This window comes from Podarcis vaucheri (genome assembly GCF_965113315.1).
Source record: "Podarcis vaucheri genome assembly, chromosome: 14".
Classification (NCBI taxonomy): domain Eukaryota; kingdom Metazoa; phylum Chordata; class Lepidosauria; order Squamata; family Lacertidae; genus Podarcis; species Podarcis vaucheri.
The window spans coordinates 49,122,727-49,146,063 of NC_138752.1; the positions used below are offsets into that span (position 1 = coordinate 49,122,727).

Consider the following 23,337-nt stretch of genomic DNA (forward strand, 5'->3'; position numbering starts at 1 on the left):
AAATGTTCTGTCCTAGAGAGAGGCTCCTCTGCGCAGTGCAGATGTTCTGCTCTCCCTGAGTAGACCCTCTCCCCTCTTCCTTGGGCCTTTCACCACTGGCCAGTCACTTGCCCCATCTCTATGGGTTCCATTCACTCTATGAAATGAGGGTTCAATCAATGTCAGAGCCAACCAATTTTTAGACAGCACACCAGTGTTAATTGGGTCTCTAATCAGGGTTTACATTTGTTCATTAGCCTACAATTTTTGTAGGTTCAACTACCTGTGTAATTGAAATGAATGCAAAAGATGGAACTGACCCACTTCCTGTATAATTGCTTTATAAATACAAGGCACTAATTTAAGTCAACTCCTTTTGCTTTTAAATGCCTCACTGTCCACTTAAGTCTACTCGTTTTGATCATCAAACATTGGAGGAGCAGAGGATTCCTCCAGTAGGGCATCTCTTTTTAGAAGGAATATTTTTAGGGTGTCGTTTCAGTAGGTAGGAGACCTCCAGGCGGATTCACTTCCCAAGCAGAAAGTCACAGATCCCCATATGGGGGGCAGGGGCAGTTCAGTGTCAAAAGCCAGCTACGTCTCCAGAATGTCCATGTTGTCCAGCTCACTGCGTAGGTGGTCAACGTATTGGTTAATTTCCAACACACGATTTCGGTTTCTTTGAATTTCAGTCTTGTGAACCTGCAGGGATTGAAACAGTTGGTCCGGTTCACACTTAGCGCCAAGTCATGGTTTGTTTAACAAACCACAAGTTAGCCATAGATTGCCCCACGGACGGTCAAACAAATCATGGCTTGTTTCTGCAAAGTGTTCTGGTTTTTTGTCCCCCCCCCCAGCTGTGCTTGCCTCGTGCCTTTGTAGCTTGTTGGGTGCCTGGGGGGGGGGAATGTTAAAACAAACCATGGTTAAGGAAGGATGTTGGGTTTGCACATAATGCCAATCCATGGTTAAAACAAACCCACGTTCATAAGCCAACAAAAACCAGGGTTTTTATATCATGGTTTGTTGGCAGTAAACAAACTATAGTTCAGCTGCTGGGCAAGGTTTAATAAACAATGGCCTAGCATTCTACTGTATGTGAACCAGATTGTGTGCAGAACCTCGAAGGGGATTTCAGTGCTTGCCCATTCAAGGCAGATGCTTGAAACCTGAAGAGTCAAGTCACTAAGATGTGACTTCCCTCACTATCTTAGTTCCTCCCTCTGGGTAGCCAACCAGTGGTGCAGCTAGGTACTTTTAGGCCCTAAATTTAATGGATGCACAGCACTGCCCACCCACTCCCTTGCTTTAGATGGCCAAGTGTATTATTTCAGCTGTTACCATTTCTCTTCCCACTCCTCCCTTTCACGCTTTACAACTGCTGCTACATTTCTGCTATGTGGTGTGTTTTTTTAAAAGTTTCCAACCCTGATTTAAGAACCCAGTGGCTTTGCATTTAAAACTTAAATCATAGCCTCATCATGCCTAAAGGAATAAAAAGTCCTTAATGCTGGTTATTTACTTCTGTGAGAAGGCCTCCTACAGAGGGGCAGTGGGACTCTTCACTTACCTTCTCAACCAGTGTGGAAGCCCAGCCATTGGCTTTAGTGATAATTTCGTCTTCTCGGTTGTCAATCTTCAGGAGGTGAATGTCGTGAGAGGCGTTGACGGCGTTGACAATTGTGTCTTTGTCCACGAAAAGCTAGGAAGGAAACCAGGTGAGAGGAGGGCCATTTATTTTGGCTGTAGACAAACCACCATCCCACGAAGGGTCATCTCTTACTGATGAGTCACGCCAAGAGTGTTTTGCCTGTTCTGGTCTTAATGGCGAAAGGGGAGGAAGAGGAGGAGTTGGATCTCACCATACGAACGTCATCCGGCATCTCCTCATCAAACTCGCTCTTCACTATTTTCTCCAGTGTGTTGACGGATATCTCCAGGAGCTTCTCGTGGTGCTGATTCTCTAGATCCCGGCACTGAGCCATCGTAGGAGAAAAGGTTAAGAAGCAAAGAACAGGGATGCCTCTCAGCAACCCTTTCCTACTGTCCAGTGTTTGAACAAAAGGAGGCAGGGAAGGCTGGCCGAGGATAGAAACTAAGGCCGTGCACACATTGCCTGCTTAAAAAACAGTTCTCTCAATTCGGATCTAAGCTGGCTTGGGGGGAAGAACGCATCAAAACACAGTGGCTGGATCTACACTCACTTTTTAAACGTCATTTGAACGATATTAAACATGTTCTAAAACGTCCAGATATTTGTTTCTCCTCTGCTTCCTTTTCTGCAAGGTCTACCCGGTTTCTGGAAGGGGAGAGCTCTGCTATGAGGTATGCCTTGCAGGGCCACCCAAGATGGACATGTCATAGTGGAGAGTTTTGGCCAAACATGATCCACCTGGATCAGGAACCGGCAAGCCACTCCAGTATCCCTGCCAAGAAAACTCCATGGAGAAGACAGGAGTGCCTGGCGTGCTCTGGTCCATGGGGTCATGAAGAGTCGGACACGACTAAACAACAACAGCTCTGCAGCATTCTATGGTATCGCATTTTAATAACGCATTATTAACGTTTAAGAAGAACGTCACATGGCTATATGGTTATCAGAACCATTTTAAAACTCATTTTTAGCATTAAAAACAATGAGTGTAGATCCATTCAGTATTTCATAGAATCATAGAGTTGGAAGAGACCACAAGGGCCATCGAGTCCAACCCCCTGCCAAGCAGGAAACACCATCAGAGCACTCCTGACATATGGTTGTCAAGCCTCTGCTTAAAGACCTCCAAAGGAGGAGACTCCACCACACTCCTTGGCAGCAAATTCCACTGTCAAACAGCTCTTACTGTCAGGAAGTTCTTCCTAATGTTTAGGTGGAATCTTCTTTCTTGTAGTTTGGATCCATTGCTCCCTGTCCGCTTCTCTGGAGCAGCAGAAAACATTTCGTCAGATGTGACAGGGTAGGTTCAGGAGAGACATGGATCATGACTGATGTCATGAGTGCACCGATTCCCAAACCAGTGGTGGGAGCACACTGGATGCAGAGCACATAGGAATGTGCAGCCAGCCTCAGTTTGTGTACATTGTGACAGCAAGGACTCGGCCCTTCATGGCCCAACAAAGGTCCTTGAGTTAAACGCACTCCCCAGGAAGAGAAGAAGAAGAGTTTGGATTTGATATCCCGCCTTTCACTCCCCTTCAGGAGTCTCAAAGCGGCCAACATTCTCCTTTCCCTTCCTCCCCCACAACAAACACTCTGTGAGGTGAGTGGGGCTGAGAGACTTCAGAGAAGTGTGACTGGCCCAAGGTCACCCAGCAGCTGCATGTGGAGGAGCGGAGACTCGAACCCGGTTACCCAGATTACGAGACTACCGCTCTTAACCACTACACCACAGGGATGCTGCTTGGACACCCCAGCCCCAGTTCCCAAGCTTTTTGTACATCTGGTTGGCAGGAGTGGTCCCATGACAACAGAATTTCCTTTATGGGGTGGAAGTGTAGAGGCTCACCCCCCCTTGCTTCTCAGGGTTGTCCTCCAGGAAAGCAAAAATGCTAGCCCATTGTAATGGGTATGGGGTTACTCGTGCGTAAGTTGCCGCCTCTCCTGGCTATGTGCCTTGTCAAACCTTTCTGTCTGGACAGCCCTTCACTTCGTGGCTGCCTCAGTCGCTAGCAGAATCCGTCAGTGGGCGTTTCTTAAACCTCTTCCAACATAAAAGTTGTTTGACTCCCAGTCTCCTCCTACTCTCCCTGTGTGGAAGTCTTCTGCGCAGGGTGTGGATAGCGGAGGACCCGTACTCTCCCCGCTGGTGTCCGGTGAAGAGTCCTGGAGCCCTCTCGCCGATTCCCCCATCTGCCCCCCTTTATCCCTGGTGTTGCGCTGATTTGCTTCCCCATCTGCGGAGCTGCCTCTCTCCCTGCTGGGCCCTTCTCCAGCATCATTTGAGAGCCTCCCCTCCGCCTCAGGCTCCGATGTCAGTTCCCTGACACCCATGATTTTAGATCTTCTAAGACCTCTGAATGCGGATCTCTGAAGGACTCTGAACTATACTATCTTTGTCTTAGAGTGTAGAAGTGAGTATTAGCTAGTTATACTCTGCAACGTTATTATTTTATCTTTACTTGTAATCTACCAAAAGATGTGCCTGCTTTTTAGCATGTTCTTTATGTTTTAAAAATAAATTTTTAAGAAAGAAACTTTCTCTTGTACTGTGTGTGCCTATCCGGGGGAATAGCTAAATCCAACGCCTAACTTCTTGGTTGCGCTTTACTACAGAATTTCTGCCTGCAAGTTTGTGGAAGCAACTTGTAGTTTGGGGTTAACTGGTAACAAAGGAGCACAGCTGACTCCCTTGAGTTGTGGCTTCAGGTAACCCTGGGACGAGGGAGTGGTGGCAGCCTTACCAGTTCTGTTTTGTCCTGTTTCTGAAAAGTAAAAGGGCCTACCAGCCTTGCTTCAGAAACCTGCTCTGGACGGAGGGCAAAGGCAGGTGAGAGAAGGGCAAATGGTTGGGGACCCGGTTACTACATGGCCTCGGTCCAGGATATCTGAAGGAGCGTCTCCACCCCCATCGTTCTACCCGGACACTGAGGTCCAGCTCCGAGGGCCTTCTGGCGGTTCCCTCAGTGCGAGAAGCCAAGTTACAGGGAACCAGGCAGAGGGCCTTCTCGGTAGTGGCACCCGCCCTGTGGAACGCCCTCCCACCAGATGTCAAAGAGAACAACAACTACCAGACTTTTAGAAGACATCTGAAGGCAGCCCTGTTTAGGGAAGCTTTTGATGTTTGATGTATTACAGTATTTTAATATTTTTTTGGAAGCCGCCCAGAGTGGCTGGGGAAGCCCAGCCAGATGGGTGGGGTATAAATAATAAATTATTATTATTATTATTATTATTATTATTATTATTATTATTATTAGTGGAAATGCCGCTATTACATTATTATACCACAGCAGCTCTTCAGATAGGTCTTGGCACAAAGAGTGAATGGAGAGGAAAGTCCTGCAGTTCTTAGTGGCCTGAGAAATGCTTCCAAAACTGAAATCAATCCTGGCCCCTACCGCACAGTAATGAGAAGCAATTGAATGCCATACAGTGTGGACAAGCCAGCTCTGTTGATCCGAAGCAAAGCGCCCACCACCATTTGCAGCTCTGTGCAAGCGACAGCAAAAGGATATATTCCTTGTTCGTTTTCTATAAAGTTCGACACCAGGTCAGCGATGTTCCTTTCGAAATCCTTTATCACTTCCTTAGCAAGAAAAGAAAAAGGGAAATTAGAGGGCAAAACTGAGTTTAACTCAAAACAGTTTGACTCCCACAAGTTTTAGAAATTGGGCCTGAAACACACAGGAGAATCTACTTTCCTGTCATTTTTGCTGACTATTTAATTTATTTATTTTTATTAATGTAGTTAACCAAATATATATACAGATAATGCTTTAATGTAAGAAAAACTCACAGCGGTTTACAAAAATAGAAAACGAAGCATTAAGATTCTCAGCAAAAACCAGGTTGCAGCAGGCATTTAAAAACATTCAAAAGATGGTTAAAATCAGCTTTAGCTAAAAAGACATAAAACACATGTAACTTCCACATGTCCAGACAGGCTCACCTAAATAAAAATGTTTTAAGTAGACTCCAAAAAGAATATGGTGAAGGCACCTGCCTGATGTCAACCAGCAGGAAGTTCCAAAGCTGCCATCACACCAAAACATCAATTTCTTACAAGTGTGGAACAGGTATTACACGACACCTTTAACAGCGCCAATTCCACAGATCCAAGTGGTTGAGCAGGTACATATGGGGGAAAGTGATCCTGTAAGTACAGTGGTGCCCCGCAAGACGAATGCCTCGCAAGACGGAAAACTCGCTAGACGAAAGAGTTTTCCGTTTTGGAGGTGCTTCGCAAAACGAATCTCCTATGGGCTTGCTTCGGAAGACGAAAATGTCTTGCGAGTTCCTGCGGGTTTTTTCCCCTCCCCCCCCTTTCTAAGCTGCTAAGCCGCTTATCAGCTGATCCGATAAGCTGATAAGCCGCTAAAAGCTGCTAATAGCGCTAATCCGTCAATGGGCTTCCTTCGCAAGACGAAAAAACCGCTAGACGAAGAGAATCACAGAACGGATTCTTTTCGTCTTGCGAGGCACCACTGTAAACTGCTCCCACACTATTAATGGCTTTTTGCACTAACAGCAACACCTTGATCTTGGGCTGGTATCAAGTGGGCAAAACCAGTGCAGGTCTCACTCCTGCCAGCAACCACGCTAACTGCAGCTTCTGATACAGCACAGGGAGGCCCCACACAGAGCGCAGTACAGTAATCCAGCCTTGGAGTCCCCAGCACCCGAACGTCCGGCTCTGCCAGGTTCATACCTCCAGCTGATCAACCAGCAGCATCTCCTCAGACATCAGCACGTCCGAGAGCTTTGTGATTTCATAGTTGTATTCAGCCAGTTTGATCTCTATTACTTGGTTGTCGTTGAGGTTCTGAATCGTATCTATCACCTGTGTGCTCAGCAAGAGACAGAAGGTTAGCAGCTGTTGCCCTGTGGCAGAAATAGTTCATTTTATTCATCATTGGTGGTGGTGGTGATACTCTGGTGCACACAATGGGAATGTGAAGCAGTGACTAAGTTGTTAGAATTCCTGCTCCGTGATTGCAGTCATAGGATTGTTGTCTTTCACGTAACGGTGTATGTTTTGAAGTAGGAAGTGACGGAGACAGGATGTTTGTGTTACTGTGTTCCGTGAAGTGGGACTATTGTCCTTGTTCTTTTTCTCTTTGCTGTCTGATGCTAGAGAGAGAGGGAGCCATGTTGCAGTGCTCCGTGTGTATTTATATGTAAATAAAGTAGATTAGCCAAAATGCTGAGTTGCTGAGGTCTGTGACGCAAGCTGCAAAGACTCTGCGGATCCCTAAGTGTGCCAATGTCTGTTGGCATCGGTCACTGTGATGTTTGGGCTGAAGAAAGCTTTTGAAGCTCCCCAACGATCGACCAGGAGGGAGAGAACATGCCAGTCGGACATGTGTCTCTGCCAGGGTCCTACTCGAGTGTAGGCCGAGCTCCTGACATAAGTTCCCACAGGGATTTTCAAACTGTATTCTATGAAAGCCAGACGTTCCTTCTGAAGCTTATAAAGAGTTCCTCAATGTGGCCATGGTCCTGGGAAGGGTTTCTGCACAAGCCACAAGGCCTCTGCAGGCTCCCACTTGGCGTATATTTCACTTATGTGTGCGGGGAATGTGACCCCTGGGGTATAGTGTGCTTTGACTGGCTTAAATCTAGCTAAAAGTGTTTAGGGTTAGGTACAAGTCAATTGAAAACAAAATACATCAATTTAAACAGTTTGTTGCCTTGGTTTAAGTCAGCACCTGATGGTACTTTCAGGATGTGATCCTTTGCACAGTCACGGGGAACGGTTACTAATGACATTCTATCCTGCCTCCCCACTGTCCCCCAGAAGTTCAGGATGGTATACATGACTCCCCCCCCCATTAAGTCCTCACAACAATCCTGTGAGCTAGGTCAAGCATAGCGAGAAGGATTAAGAAGTAACATCCCATCTCGAGGATGTAGCTTCTTCATCAGATGTGGGGCTGACTCCCTGGTCGCTTTGCCTGCCTGAGAGGTTTAAGCCCTTGCTACAGTATTGACCAGGGATGCGGGTGGCGCTGTGGTCTAAACCACAGAGCCTAGGGCTTGCCGATCGGAAGGTCGGCAGTTCGAATCCCCGCGACGAGGTGAGCTCCCGTTGTTCAGTCCCAGCTCCTGCTCACCTAGCAGTTCGAAAGCACATCACAGTGCAAGTAGATAAATAGGTACCACTCCGGCGGGAAGATAAACAGCATTTCCATGCACTGCCAGAAGCGGCTTAGTCATGCTGGCCACATGATCTGGAAGCTGTCTGGGGACAAACGCCGGCTCCCTCGGCCTATAGAGCGAGATGAGCGCGCAACCCCAGAGTCGTCCGTGACTGGACCTAACGGTCAGTGGTACCTTTACCTTTACAGTATTGACCTGTAAAAAATCAGAACTAAATGGCTGCGGTGGAGCGATCCCGGTTTTAATCAAAGATGGCTCAGTTTTCTAATCACTTACAAGTGGCAAACCTATGGTCCTCCGAAGGTTGTGGGACTCCCAACTCCCATCATCCGCCTTATGCTCACTGGGGCTGATGGAAGTTGCGAGTCCAACTGCGTTCCCCATCCCTGACCCGAGGTCCCTTGTGTACCCCATGATTCTTCTCTTCAAAGTCCCGCAGGATTTTGGAACACTGCTGGTGGTTCTCTTCCAGGGCTTCGTTGAGGCACTCATAGAAGAGGGCGACCTCAGCCTCTCGCTTCTCGTATTGCTTCAGGCCGTACTCAAACAGGTTCTCGCAAATGGCCACAAATTTAGTCTTGTATGTGAAGCTGGAGTCAAGGAGAGAACTGAGTTGTGTTTGAAAAGGAAAGGAAAAAGGCTTGTGTCTGCTTCCGCTGCCTTGTTTGGGCTGTTGCCTCCTGTTGTTGGAGATCACTATGACTCACAGTAGCCCTCATAACAAACAAGAAACCCCACTCCAGAGAACATCCCATTCTCAAGGTTTATCACCAGTTCTGTCCCAAAGCAGAAAGGATGTATCTCAAAAATTTATAAAACTTGTTACAGTGGTGCCCCGCAAGACGAATGCCTCGCAAGACGAAAAACTCGCTAGACGAAAGAGTTTTCCGTTTTGGAGGTGCTTCGCAAAATGAATTTCCTATGGGCTTGCTTCGCAAGACAACAATGTCTTGCAAGTTCCTGCTGGTTTTTTTTTTCCTCCCCCCCCCTTTTTCTAAGCCGCTAAGCCGCTTATCAGCTGATCCGATCAGCAGATAAGCCGCTAAAAGCCGCTAATAGCGCTAATCCGCTAATCCGTCAATGGGCTTGCTTCGCAAGACGAAAAAACTGCTAGACGAAGAGAATCACAAAACGGATTCTTTTCGTCTTGCGAGGCACCACTGTACTGGCGTGGCAGACCAAAGATGAGATGGCAAAGGTGACAATGACAAAATGGGCCATAGATATCAGTTACAACATAGAATTGTCTGTATGGGAAAAATTATCGGCTGAAACCATGAATTTCTCTGCCTGTTATGTTATTAAGGAAAACCTACAAAAGATCATGTACCTGACACCTAGCACATTAGTGAAAATGTATTTAAAAGGGTCTAATTTATGCTGGAAATGCCACGAGGTGGAGGGAACCCTGATTCATATGTGGAAGTCGTGTAAATATATTAGAGAGTATTGGGAAATGTTCCGCACAGAATTAAAAAAAGATTCTAAAACTCACATTTCCCAAAAGACCAGAGGCCTTTCTATTAGGGATAATAGGTGATGCCATTCCAAAAAAGGCACCCAATATCTTTCTGTATGCAGCAGCTTCAGGTAGGATAGTACATGCGGAAGAAGAGATACTCACTAAGGAAATTTGGTAGAACAAATTGATAGAATACATAGAATTAGTAGCCATGATCGTGAAACTAAAGAATAAGGATTAGTTAAAGATAAGAGAAGAGTGGAGGTATTTGGGAGATTATCTTAGAGGGTACAATATACAATTTAACCTACAAGTAGGGGTTAACATATGAGCAGCAGATAACATAAAAAAAGGAAGACTTGAAATGATAATGGGAGAAATATCAGGATATGCAGCAGATCAAGATTCCCCTAGAATGCCACAGAGAGATGGATTAGGAAGTCTTAGGAAAAGAGATGGGCGATGAATACTGTATGATGTGTGTATAAAAACTGTTAACTTTTTTTTAAAAAAAAGTTGTGTGGTGTTTTTTTTTAAAAAAGGATATATCTCCAGTAGCTCTGGCACTCCAGGCAGGTAGAGCAGTTTGGCTGCTTCGGGATCGTCTGCAAACATGCTGTCAAAGAGGAAGCTTCCGTTCAGATACTCCACGTAAGCGCGCTGGAGAGAGAAGCAAGGAGGCAGGAGAGAAATAACAGGAGCGAGCTGGCAGTCAATCGCACCAAGCAAGCAGGAGTTAACTCTTCATTAGCACAGGCGTGTCCGGCCTAATGAGCGCAGCAACTCAGATCTTGCCCCCATGAAGTGGTTGCCACGACTAAAGGTCCCCGTCTCCCCACAAGCGTCTAGGTTCCCTTCTCTCCAGGGCTTTCCCACAGCAATTGGAGGCTGCACATGCATGGAGGCAACCTCTCCTCCACCCTTTTCATGCCTCTTCTGGTTCTGGGAGGGGAGCTTGTCACAGCAGAAGAGGGAGACGACACCCGTGACTCTTCAGCAGCCTGACTCATCTCTGCCTCTTGGTCTCTCTCCTCTCCTGCTTCAGCTTCTGCCTCTGATTCTGGGCTTCTCTCTGTCACAGACTCTCCCTGCTCACTAAGCTCTGTTACCTCTTCAGCTTCTGACACCTCCTGTCTTCTACCTTTGACCACTCCCTGGACTCTGGGTCTTCTTCCCTTGGGGGTTCCCCAGCTGGTTCCTCCCACCATTCCTCTGCGTCCAACCAGTCAATGACAGGGAATCAGAAGAAGATAGTTGCCCAAAGGAAATGGGGAGAATCTTATGCCTTAAATTCAGATGGTTCTGTGAGATGCTAAGAAGAAAAATAAAAGGGCCGGGGTCCCTTAAAATAAATAGCAGACCAGTTAACACAACGAAGAAATGCATATTGTGGAATATTTAAGAAAAGAACCACCTGTCTTCCAAAAATAACAAAATAAACAATGTATTCTTTCACAGTTCATCAACCCTCAGCAGACCATATTGACTTGGAGATCTGGTCATTTGAGGACAATAGGGCCAATGTGGTATAGTGGTTAGAGTGTTGGCCTAGCAGCTGGGAGAGCAGGGTTCAAATCCCCACTCGGCCATGAAGCTCACTGGGTGACTTTGGGCCAGTCGCTGCCTCTCAGCCTAACCTACTTCACAAGGCTGCTGTGGCTTAAAAATTGGGGGGTGGAGGGAGAACTATTATGCCACCTTGAGCTCCCTGGAGGAAAAGTGAGAGGCAATGTGAGACAAACATACATACATAGGTAAAACCAGAGGTTGGAGAGCTTCAAATGAACAGAAGAGAAGTTCAAACGGGTGTGGAGTTCAAATGAGGCCTTTTAGATCGCTCTCTGCCCCAGCCCCTGCCTCTTTCCTTAAAGGGAGTCTCCAGGCCTTGAACCGCACACTCAGTCTCTTCCATCTCCCTTCTAGGAGGTTCCTGTTCTCAGCTAAACACCTGCCCAAGTGGGGGTCAAGACATCCAGGCATCTATAAATCTCCCCATGATTCCCTCTGGCCAACTGAAGTCTTGTCAACAAGGTAGAAACTGATAATATTAACAGCAAGGAGCTGAGCCCTATGGAAAATGGCGCCAAAATTACAGAACCTTTTCCTCACTTTGGTTAGCTCTCCGGAGACAACCTCTTTCAAGCCATTAATTAATTAATTGAATTTATATACCTGGAGGTCTCAGGGCAGTTCACAGAAAAGATCACAATATAGAAAGTCAAAATAAAAACAACCCAATAACACACGCACCCTCCAAAAAAGAGCCACATTTTAAAAGGGTATAGGATGTCAATCAGGTCAACCAAAGGCCTGGTTAAAAAGGAACGTTTTTGCCTGGCGCCTAAAGGTGTATAATGAAGGCACCAGGCGAACTTCCCTGGGGAAAGCATTCCATGGATGGGGAGCCACTGCAGAGAAGGCCCCGTTCTCGTGTATGAACTGTTTTGTACGAACTGTTTGGTTTAGCTTTCCACTTTGTGTCTGTTGAATCCACAACTGTTTTCTTACTGGTTCTTATTTCATATATCAGTGTTCAGAGACCAACGCCTATTCAGGAGGCTGAAAGGGAATCCAGTATCTGTTGGGTTCTCTCAACATCCCTGCGATCTACATTCCTGCATTGCAGGGGGTTGGGCTACAACTCTATGATTCTACAGACGGCCCAAAAAGAACATACCTTGTGATATTCCACCTGTTTCTGTTGGGCATCCAGAACCTGCTGCTTGGCCAAGGCCAGAGTTTCCCCATGTCTCATCTCCTCGATGGCATACTGGTATTTTATCAGGGCCATCTCTCGCTGGGAAAAGAAAACGGGGACAGGCAGCTTAGAATCAATGGCCTAGCAACTGATGGACTATGCAGAATTGGCATAACTGACACACAAACTATGTGATAAGGATAACTGTGACTTTAAAGATGAATGGGAACCTTTTACGAAATATTTGAAGAGGCAACAAAACGAACTGGACTCTTTGGCAGCTTTTGAATACACATTCACAAACTCTTTATTATAATACATAGATCATTTGAGGATCTTTACAATTTTATAACATGCAGATAGAAAGATATGTTGAGAAACCAGAGAAAGGAGCTGAGGGAAGTCTGGGGTGGTGGTGGGAGGGTGGGTTTTCTGTCTAGGGGGGAGGGGGAGGGGAAAAATGGAGGAGGAAAAATGTGGATGATGTATTTTCTTAAAATTACTGTGTTGAAATTTATAATATTTTTTTTTTTATAAAAAAAGAATCAATGGCGTAGCTAGCCACTCGGGTGCCCAGGGCAGCGCACACACCCTGCACCTGGGGGCGGAGCAAGCCACCAGTGGGGGCAGGGCGAGCCAGCGCAGGGTGCAAAGCCCCTCCGCTGTCTCCCCCTCAGCTGTAGGATGGCTGAGGGAGAGGCGGTGGGCAGACGCAAGCCCCACGCTGCCGATTTAGGCAGCGCAGAGCCTGCAGGGGCCCAAGCAACCCCATCACTCCCAGGAGAGACACATAGCTCGGGCACACTGCAGGCCCCGCGGTAAGTGCCAGCCCCCACTGTGTGACGCCCAATGCCGGCCGCATTTCGTTGCATTTGTTGTGAGCCCTAAAAAGTTCCATGAGCCCAAATTTTATGTTTTTTATTTTAAAAACTCATATTTTTGCCCTTTTGTCACCCCCCCTCAGGGATGACACCCAGGACAGCCCGCATCTGCCGCATCCCTCTTCCTACTCCATTGCTTAGAGTAAAAAGGTAAAGGGACCCCTGACCGTTAGGTCCAGTTGTGACCGACTCTGGGGTTGCGGCGCTCATCTCGCTTTATTGGCCAAGGGAGCTGGCATACATGACTAAGCCGCTTCTGGCGAACCAGAGCAGCACACAGAAACACCGTTTACCTTTCCGCCGGAGCGGTACCTATTTATCTACTTGCACTCTGACGTGCTTTCGAACTGCTAGGTTGGCAGGAGCAGGGACCGAGAAACGGGAGCTAACCCCATCATGGGGATTCGAACCGCCGACCTTCTGATCGGCAAGCCCTAGGCTCTGTGGTTTAACCCACAGCGCCACCCGCGTTCCTACTGTTTAGAATAAGGGCTGTCAAATCTCAAGGCAGGCACCTGTATGGAGAGGAGTGAGGAGGCAGCCTCACCGGCTTTCTGGCACTTGGGGTAGATAGGAAAGCTAAAACAGCAAGAGATAAGGGGCTGAACTTTTCCATCCTTACCGAGTTGTCATCTACCAGTCTAAAATCCAGGTACACAAGGTCGGGGAGGTAAGCGGCGATGAATGCGGAATATACTTCATTTTCGCACACTGGGTTCCCAGTGAGGTTCAACGTGCGCAGGTTTTGGAACTTCCTGAGATAGATCACCTGTGGCAAGGTGACAGAGAAATAAAGAGAGCCATGAGGACAAAATATTTATGGGGGAAATTGAGATTTTCACAAAAGATGAACAAGAGGAAAGGGGGTGTTCTTTGTTGAAAAATGTCAAACTTGGAGTCATTAAATACTCGCAGACTCTTAGACTTTTTACTGAATGAGAACGAGATCCTGCTGAGGTATCTCTTGTGGTTGGTGGCCCCCTGGTTCAAAACACAAATGAACCCAGCAAAAATAAATTATTACACGCTGATGCACACAGCACACATTGTAACTTCTGGACCAAAAAAACCTGAGTACTGGTTTCTTTCTGAAAGCAGATCCATCCCAACAGACGGAACCATTAAAAGCAAGGATCTTTGCTGCACAGTTGCAGTTATGCCATAGGTTGTGAGGGAACCCTCCCCCCCCCCGCAAGTTTCTAAACCTCATGGATATCAAGGGAAGCTAAAACAACCAAAGTTTCATCTGCTGCAAGCATCACATCTATCCAGGTTCTGGGAAGGGCATCCTCAGGCAGTTTACTAGTCTAAAACTACAATCCACAGGAAAATGCATTTTTACTGTCTTGCAGTGAAATCCTATGTGTGTCTACTCAGAAGTTAAAGGGATACCACAGCAGTGGAATTCACTAAGAGGTAAGATTTAATATGGAAAACAATTTCCCCCATTTCCCCTTCTCCTGTTGAGCATGAAACAGCCTCCATGTACAGTGGCGTGGGTTGTCAGCACCCGGGGCAAGGCAAGTAATTTGCGCCCCCTAGCCCGTGGATTTGCACCCCCTAACCCGTGGATTTGCGCCCCCTAACCCTAACCCCCAGATGTTGCGCCCGGTGCGGCCGGCCCCCCCTGCACCCCCCACGCTACGCCACTGTCCATGTACACCCTTCCCCCCGCCTACACACACGCTTCACCAGGGGATGGGGAGAAAGATCACCACCACAGGTGTTCACTGGGGGTTAAGGTCAACTCCTTCAACCCCTTGGAGAGGCAGTGTGGTGTTGTGCTTAGAGTGTCAGACCCAGCAGGCCAGGGTTCAAATCCCCCTTCAGCCATGAAACTCACTGGGTGACTCCCTTAGGCCAGGCACTGCCTCTCAGCCTAACCTACCTCACAGGGATGTTGTAGAGGATAAAACGAGGATGGGGAAAACCATGTGTGCCACTTTGAGCTCCTTGGAGGGAAAAAAGTGGGATATAAATGAAATCCATCTATCCATAAAATCCTCATTTCCAACTGTAACCAAGTGATAAGTATGTGTAACAACATCTGCCGACACTGCTGTCTCTCTGCTCTTGACTTTCTTTCCCTCTCCCTATCTACTGCTGTAATTTCTATTTTAGATAACCTCTCACCATATGAGCCTACCTGGACCCTGCTGTCATCATCTTTTTTGTAAATAATAATAATAATAATTCATTTTCAATTAAAGACATTCAAATGAGTAACAAATTGGATTGAATCTCGACACATTAAAACACAAATAATAAAACCAATTATACAATCCGAATTAAAAAAATTCAGGGAGGCTTCCCACGTTCTGGATGTCGGGAGAAATTTTCTCACATTTTTCCCCTGCTTTCTGGACTGTGGTTTCCCCTGCAATCATCATCTGAGGCTGTTCTCTGCCCATGAGAAGTCCTTAGGGCTGCAACACAAGAGTGGGCCTTTTCTGTGGTGGCTCCCTGCTTGTGGAATGCTCCCTCCAGGGAGGTTTGCCTGGCACCTTCGTAACATGTCTTTAGGTGCCAGGAAAAATCATTCCTCTTCTCCCAGGCCTTTGGCTAACAATCTATGGCCTTTTAAGCTGTGTGTAGGGGCTTTTGTGTTTGTTTGTTATTGTGGTTTGTGTTTTTAGATTCTTAACTGCCATATGATCTTCGGATGAAGGATGGCGTAGAAATTTAATAAATAATAATAACAATAAGTTATGAGGTGGGTAGTAGGGAAGATTTGTCTGTGTTTTACGTTGCTTATGTAACTCTGTTAAGGCACCATGCATTGTGTGATATGAATAAAAACAGTGGGATACTTTTAAAGAAGAAAAAGGAAGAATTGGTTCACCGTTCACAAATTTTAGCCTCTCAAAGCCCATTCTCAGCCCCTCCGGTCCCTGTTTACTGGCAGACAGTTGCCTACAAGTCCTGTTTGCCCCTTCTCCTTTGTTGCATCCTTTAATTACTTCTTCCTCTTTACTGCACTGTGTTATGATTAGAACAGGGTACCTAAGAAGGCAATAGGGAGGTGGACAGTGCTGTTTCGGATAAACCGTGACTACTACTGGCACCAGATGTTATTTGGGCCTAGTGAAGCTACTGGAATTTAATTTGTTAGGCTAGTAGTTTCAATGGAGGACTGCTAAATGTCAAGGCAAGAGCTTTGAAGACAGACTGAACACCCCCTTGGCTGATTTAGCTCTCCTTGTAAATATGCAGCTACAAACAAGCATTGGGTGTGCCCTAGGGGCATGATTTCAGTCCACACAGGAGAGTTATATTCATTTAAAATACTGATACCCAGCCTTTTTTCAGTCTGCAACAAGGGGATAAAATGCTAGCCTACTGACAGTGATGTTGAATACTGTAAAACACTATATATCAATGTGGCTGCAGCACAGAATTCAGAATTCATGCCGGCCTTTTTCTGGATACTCTGTTCCATAACCACCCTGTTTTCTATCCATCTTCATCACCAGTAAGCATTCTGTGGCCAATTAGCACAATCAGTCTTTACTGAGCTGTTTTGCACACATCCACCCCCTTCAGAGTTTATCTTTCTAACCACCCTTTTTTGTCCTGCTTCAAACCTCTAGAGGAGTTCCTTCAGTGCTTGCTTATTCCTTCTTCTTGGGTGTAGATGGTGCTGTTTTGGAAACATAAGTACTGACACTGGGTGAATGAGTTCACTCTGATTGTACACTGAGCACAGATGTTTTCTACAGGGAACCAGGCAGAGGGCCTTCTCGGTAGTGGCGCCCGCCCTGTGGAATGCCCTTCCAGCAGATGTCAAAGCGATAAACAACTACCTGACATTCAGAAGACATCTTAAGGCAGCCCTGTTCAGGGAAGTTTTTAACGTGTGATATTTTACTGTATTTTTGGTTTCTATGGAAGCCGCCCAGAGTGGCTGGGGAGGCCCAGCCAGATGGGCGGGGTATAAATAAATTATTATTATTATTATTATTATTATTATTATTATTATTATTATTATTATTTCTAGTGATTACAACAGGAGATTTACAGTAGATGAAGAAAAAAATCCTGCTCCAACAGCGACTCACTAGATGGCCATGGGCATGTCACTCTCTAAGCTTCAGATCCTCGGCCATGAAATGGAAATGACCATCTCTGCCAGAGAGGTGTTGGAGGACAAAGAAAAGTAGCAGCTTCAGCCTCCATATGTCTACTTAGAAGTAAGTACCACTGAGTTCAGAAGAGAGTAACTACCGAGCGAGAGTACACAGGATTGCCACTAGAGACTTTATACGGCTTTATTAATTAAACTCTTACATTTTCCAGAGTTTGTATGTTATTATTTCCTATAGAGAAGACTTGAAGTTCTTGGAGCGTGTCCAGATTCTCGATCTTAGAAATCCTGTTGTTGTACAGACTAAGATCTTGCAATTTAACGAGCGCATCTAAGCCTTCAATGACTTCAATATTGTTGAAGGACAAATCTGGGGGAGCAGAAAAAGAATGTGGGAGGCAAGAGCTCTGAGAAGGAAACCATTCAAATCCTCTTAGGGAACTCTTTCCTATTCACAGAATCAGTTTTTCTCTCTGTTGGAATCAATAGGTAGGAGGTGACTTAGCCCTCCCTGGAACTTCTTGTCCCCTTTTAAGTATCCTATGTGCCTCTTCTCCAAGGGGAGCTGCCCTACATTTTGAGAACCACTGTTCTAACTAGAATGTTTCAAATGCATATAGGTTTCAGAAAAAAACATTATTTTCTATCCTGGTTCTGTTTTTCCCCCAACAGGAAATCATATATCTAGCAAATATGAGAAAGAGGGAAGACTCTGAAGAGAATGTTGTTTGGCCTTCTTCTAACAAAAGGCAAATTGATGAGGTCATTCTGTCTTTTCAAGGGGCTGGAGTGGAAACAAAGTGGAGGTCAGTTTGGCTGGGAACAAAAACCGTCTCTCATCAGGCAGTCTCAAATGCCATCTTCATTCTAGCTGCCATTTGATGGCTAGTATGGAATTACCGTATTTTTCGGCCCATAGGGCGCACCGGCCCATAGAGTGCACCTAGTTTTTTGAGTTCAGCGCCCCCCAGGCTTCGGGCTTCGCGCAGCTCTCTGCAAAGCCGTGGGAGGGCTGCACAACTTCTCAGCTTCCAGAGAGCTGCGCGAAGCCCGAAGCCTGGGGGGCGCTGAACTCAGCGCCCCCCAGGCTTCGGGGTGCAGGCAGCTCTCCACAAGCCGTGGGAGAGCTGCACGACTTCACGCAGCTCTCCCACGGCTTGCGGATAGCTTCCTGAAGCCTGGACAGTGAGAGGGGTCGGTGCACACCGACCCCTCTCGCTCTCCGGGCTTCAGCGAAAGCCTGCATTCACCCCATAGGACGCACACACATTTCCCCTTCATTTTTGGAGGGGGAAAGGTGCGTCCTATAGGGCGAAAAATACGGTATTATCTTCAGAGTTTACAGGTTCTATTCAACTAGGCTTTACTCAGTGTGGACCTATTAAAATTAATTGGCGTTCATTAATTTCAGTGGGTCTATTCTGAGTAAACCTTAGTTGAATGCCACCCTATGGCACCAGTCTCTATCCTGCACAGGCAAAATTCCTGATCAACACTCAAATAGAATTTGCGGTCAAACCCAACTAATGTCAACTTGGGAGGGGAAAGCTAGCCAAGGAAGCTTCAGGACCTTGTCTGGAGTAGCATATTGGGGGCTGCTTGACACATGATACAATTCCAACATGGAAATCACTTCCAAAATACACCAGGGTGCAGCCACCAGCTGGAATGAAGTGAAGGTTGCTCTTAATTCCTACACAAAAAATTCACAGCATTTGTTGTGACCCTGAATGCAACCATCTTACCCAGCCAGACCAGATGAACCAGAGTATCCAGTGCCTCTATCTTCTCAATGATGTTGTTGTCCAGCTGCAATTTTGTCAGGTTCTTGAACTGCCAGAGGTTGTCAATCTTCAGGATATCTGAAGCCACAGGAAGGGAGAAGTAGAATCATGCAGGTGTTCTGGGTGGCAGTTCCCACCATATGTAGAGATAGGGAAGAAATTTATTCAGCTTTCCTTTTAAAGCTAACCTACTTAATTCACACTTCCCAAACCAATATGTGGACCGAAATCTGCCTACCCTATGAAACTTGCACTTCTCCCAGTTTTGCAATGCAGGTCTCAACCCAAAAAGGCATACCAAAAAAGTGTAAATTAGGAAAGAGTGCCCACAAAAATGCATTACATTAGGGAAAACTGTGCACCAAAAATGCATTATATATGAGGAGAAATGCACACAGCAACAATGTTTTGTGCAGACTTTATTTTAAAAAAGCTCTGCACGATACTATCTGATGTGGAAATGGGGCAACCTAAACTTAAGATAGGAAATCTGAGACACTGGAATTCATGGATTTGTCCATCCCTTGGCATAAGTGGGAGGAGCAGAGAAAAGGGAGAGCTATGGGAGAGCAGGAGACTAATAGATAGCAGAGGGTGATGAAGCTGGAGGAGCAGAGATTAGTTCAAGTATCTTCACAATCCTGCCTAAAAGCGGATGTTCAACCACTGACTGTCCACATGGCAAATCTCCATGTTGCAAGGACTTTGTAGTAAGAGCCTTGATTTATTTTTTTAAAAAGTCCCTGTTTTGTATTCTGATCCTTACTTCTAAAATCAAGCTGCAGTGCCAAGACATCTTTGAAATTGATGCCCTCTTTTTTGGCCAGGAGGCCTGCTTCTTCTTGAGGTCCTTGCTCCTCGACGGCCTTCTGCAGCATCTCGTCATCGATTACATTGGGCTCTATGCTATCATACAGTCGACTCATCTTGAGCAGAAGACGTGCCCCGCAAGATTAGAACTCAAATGGATTGCCCTGGCCTGTCGCAGACACTGAAACAGAATGACACATAATGCCTCATTCACATAGTAGGAGCTTCCGGGAGCTGTCCACACCGTCCGCATAATGCCCACCTACCACGCCAACATACAGTCTACCAAACTATCCACTCTTCTACGCATATCCCCAGCTGGCGCCTCATTCTTCTTATATATGGAGATAGTACAGGCAGCTTTGTGTGAAAAAAGGGATAAATCATGGAAGACATGGATGTCAGTAATGGCAAGTGAACAGAACCTCCATATTCAGCAGCACTCTACCACTAAAAATAAGGCACTGTGGACAAGCAATGAAGGAAGGCTATTGCTTCCAGGCCCGCCCTCTGAACTTCACAGCTTCTGTCAGGAGTTGGCATCCTAGTGCCAATTCAGTGGGAGAGCTAACCCTGTTTTTGCTACTCCAGCTCTCTGCAGTTCATGCTGATTCCCTTTCAAAGTGTATGAACGGTGACAAGAGCAAGGACGACTAGCAGCCTCTGCACACTTTGCTCTCTCGCTTTGGGTGGCGGTGTGGGTTGAGCCCAAAGGGTGACAGCAAGTTAACGAGCAGTGGTGGCAGCAGCAAGAACCTAGGAAGAGCTTGCTGGATCAGGCCAATGGCCCATCTAGTCCAACATCCTGTTCTCACAGTGGCCAATCTGATGCCTGTGGGAAACCAGGAGAAAGAATTGAGCACAATAGCATTCTCTTGTCCTGTTGTCCCAAGCAACTGCTATTCAAATACAGTGGTGCCTCACAAGACGAAAAGAATCCGTTCTGTGATTCTCTTCGCCTAGCGGTTTTTTTCGTCTTGTGAAGCAAGCCCATTGACGGATTAGCGGCTTAGCGCTATTAGAGGCTATTAGAGGCTTTTAGCGGCTTTTAGCGGCTTATCTGCTGATCGGATCAGCTGATAAGCGGCTTAGCGCTATTAGCTGCTTATCTGCTGATCGGATCAGCTGATAAGCGGCTTAGTGCTATTAGCAGCTTTTAGCTGCTTTTAGCGGCTTATCTGCTGATCGGATCAGCTGATAAGCTGCTTAGCGGCTTAGAAAAAGGGGGGGAGGAGGAAAAAAACACCAGCAGGAACTCGCAAGACATTGTCGTCTTGCGAAGCAAGCCCATAGGAGATTCGTTTTGCGAAGCACCTCCAAAACGGAAAACTCTTTCGTCTAGTGAGTTTTCCGTCTTGCGAGGCCTTCGTCTTGCGGGGCACCACTGTACATTATTGCCTCCAACCGTGGAGGCAGAGAGTAGCCATTGTGGCTTGTAACCATTGATAGCCTTCTCCTTCGTGAATTTGTCCTTTAAAGCCATCAGGTTGCTGGCCTTCACTGCCTCCAGCGGAAGCGAATTCCATAGTTTAACCATGCACTGCATGAAGAAGCACTTTCTCTTTCCTGTCCTGAATCTTCCAACTTTGAGCTTCATTGGGTATCCATGAGTTCTAGGGACATGAGAGAGGCAGAAAAATTTTCTTCCATCTGCTTTCTCCATGCCATGCATAATAAACTACTGTCTTACTCACCTTTTCTCTGAACTAAGAGGTCCCAAGGACTGCAACCTTTCCTCATTAGGGAGTTTCTCCATCCCCTTGATCATTTTGGTGGGCCTTTTCTGAACCTTTCCCAGGGGCTCAACAATATCCTTGTTGAGCTGAGGCAACCAGAACTGTACACAGTTTTGGAGGAAGAGGAGGACCACAGTTGGCTGCCTTACACTGAGTCATAGAATGAAAGAATTGTAGAGTTGGAAGGGACCCCAAAGGTCAAGTCCAACCGCCTGCAATGCAGGAATCTCAGCTAAAGAATCTATGGCAGATGGCCAGCCAAACTCTGCTTTAAAATTTCCCATGGAGGAGAGGTCTATCTAGCTCAGTACACTGACTGGCAGCGGCTCTTCAGAATTTCAGGCAGGAGTCTCTCTCAGCCTTATCTAGCTGGGGTCGCCACCTGTCCTGTATAATACAGGATTGTCCCGTATTTCAATGTAAAATGCTACGTCCTGTATTGATACCGTTTTTTGCCCTATATTTCAGGACTTCTCGTCGGCCATATGGTGTTAAAGAAGGACAGAACTTTCTTTATGTATGCTACAACAGCAGCAAGAATACTCATCGCAAAGTATTGGAAGACACAAGATTTACCCACTCTGGAAGAATGGCAGATGAAAGTGATGGACTACATGGAATTGGCGGAAATGACTGGTAGAATCCGAGACCAGAGAGAAGAGTTGGTGGAAGAAGATTGGAAGAAATTTAAAGACTATTTACAAAAGTATTGCAAAATTAATGAATGTTAGAATGATGTTTGAATGAAGTTAAGCGGTTTCTAGCTGTAATGATATAAAAGAATATGGAAAAATAGGATTTTTAAATAGGTAAAAATTTAATGTTATAATATATTAAGATCAAAGATCAGGATAAAAGGAGGGAAAGAAATTGCTGAATTAATTAATTGAATTGGAATACAAAAAAGGGAGGTATGAGGAGGTCAGGGAAACAAGAATATGAATGTAAGCTATGGAAAGGTTGATTTTTTATTTTTCCTTTTTTATCTTTTTTCTGTAAGTGTACTCATTTTGTATTTTTATTTTTGTCTTTTATTCTTGTATTTTTTGTTTTTATGTAATTCCTTTTTCTGAAACTCTAATAAATATTTTATAAATATATATATATATATATTTCAGGACTTCTCTCTTTCTCTCTGCCAAGTTAGGGATCCTCTCCAAATGCATGTGTTTGAAAGGGTGTGAGACAGGTCATGTATTTGAGCTCTGGGGGGGCCAAGCACAGAGAGATCTACAAATTCATGTGTATCTGCATGTGCTTGTGACAAATTCCAGAGGGGCCATCCTGTGAGGCTGCAATAGAGCGTAATAGATTGCTTTGAAGTCACATCAGCATCAGATTAAAATAAAATAAAATCGCTCCAACCCATATTTTGCCGGAACAAAGGCGGAAAGGCTACCTGGAGATGCCATCGGGGACTGAATGTGGGCCCTTCTGCTTGCAAGGCAGACGTGCTGCCACAGTCCTGCCCTACTGAGGACCTACTAAGGGGGGGTGTCCACTTCAGACACCCTCCCACCTGTCAGTCTGGAGCTGGAATAGCTCTGCTCCCCCCCCCCCCAAGCTGGGCGCTGTTGGAAGCAAGATGCTGGCTTGGCTCACACAGAGGTGGAACTTCGACCTGCCATTCTTGCAGCTACACCGATAGAACTTCTGCCTGTCATACAAATATGAAAGGTGTAGGACAGCAAACAACGACAACACGTGTCATATCTACACATCCTATCCCAGAACGTCCCATGCCCAGAGGCACCGAAACCCCACCCAGCCCCGGATTGCTCAGCAGGTTACCAGCGCGTCACTTGACCAGCTCACACTGAACCCACAGCCGCCTTCCTCTAGCCTCCCCGAAGGTTAAAAGCTCGGATTAGGCCCCGTTGCTAGGGATGCAGCGGCCGTTGCTAGGGGCAGGTGGCGCTTCCCGCGCCGGCCCACCGGGCTTCCGTCGTCACGTGTGACGCAGGTCGGCCGGCGACAGCGGCAAGCAACCTCGACTCACGTTCGCGTGTTTGTGTGTGGGGGCGCGAGAGAGAAGGAACCAACCCGAACCAACTCGCCCAACCAATGACAGGGCGCATAAACAGCCA

At 46.3% G+C, this 23,337-nt stretch overlaps 1 protein-coding gene across 3 annotated transcripts; it reads right to left on the reverse strand.

Moving 5' to 3' along the window:
- Nucleotides 1-303: 303 nt before the first annotated feature.
- On the reverse strand, nt 304-23,305 carry DRC3 (dynein regulatory complex subunit 3). Of its 3 annotated transcripts, none has more exons than XM_082199779.1 (13): nt 23,042-23,305; nt 19,471-19,695; nt 18,666-18,782; nt 17,124-17,290; nt 13,459-13,605; nt 11,935-12,054; nt 9,802-9,917; nt 8,205-8,376; nt 6,345-6,476; nt 5,152-5,222; nt 1,842-1,965; nt 1,550-1,681; nt 304-681 (listed from the first exon to the last, which is right to left on the reverse strand). In XM_082199779.1, exons 2-13 carry the CDS (start codon nt 19,628-19,630, stop codon nt 574-576), a joined length of 1,566 nt encoding a protein of 521 aa, XP_082055905.1. In that variant the 5' UTR covers nt 19,631-19,695; nt 23,042-23,305; the 3' UTR covers nt 304-573. The 3 variants fall into 3 exon arrangements, with proteins under 3 accessions (XP_082055905.1, XP_082055906.1, XP_082055907.1); XM_082199780.1 differs by lacking the exon at nt 23,042-23,305 and adding an exon at nt 22,650-23,000; XM_082199781.1 differs by lacking the exon at nt 23,042-23,305 and adding an exon at nt 21,209-21,700.
- Between the last annotated feature and the right edge of the window lie 32 nt (nt 23,306-23,337).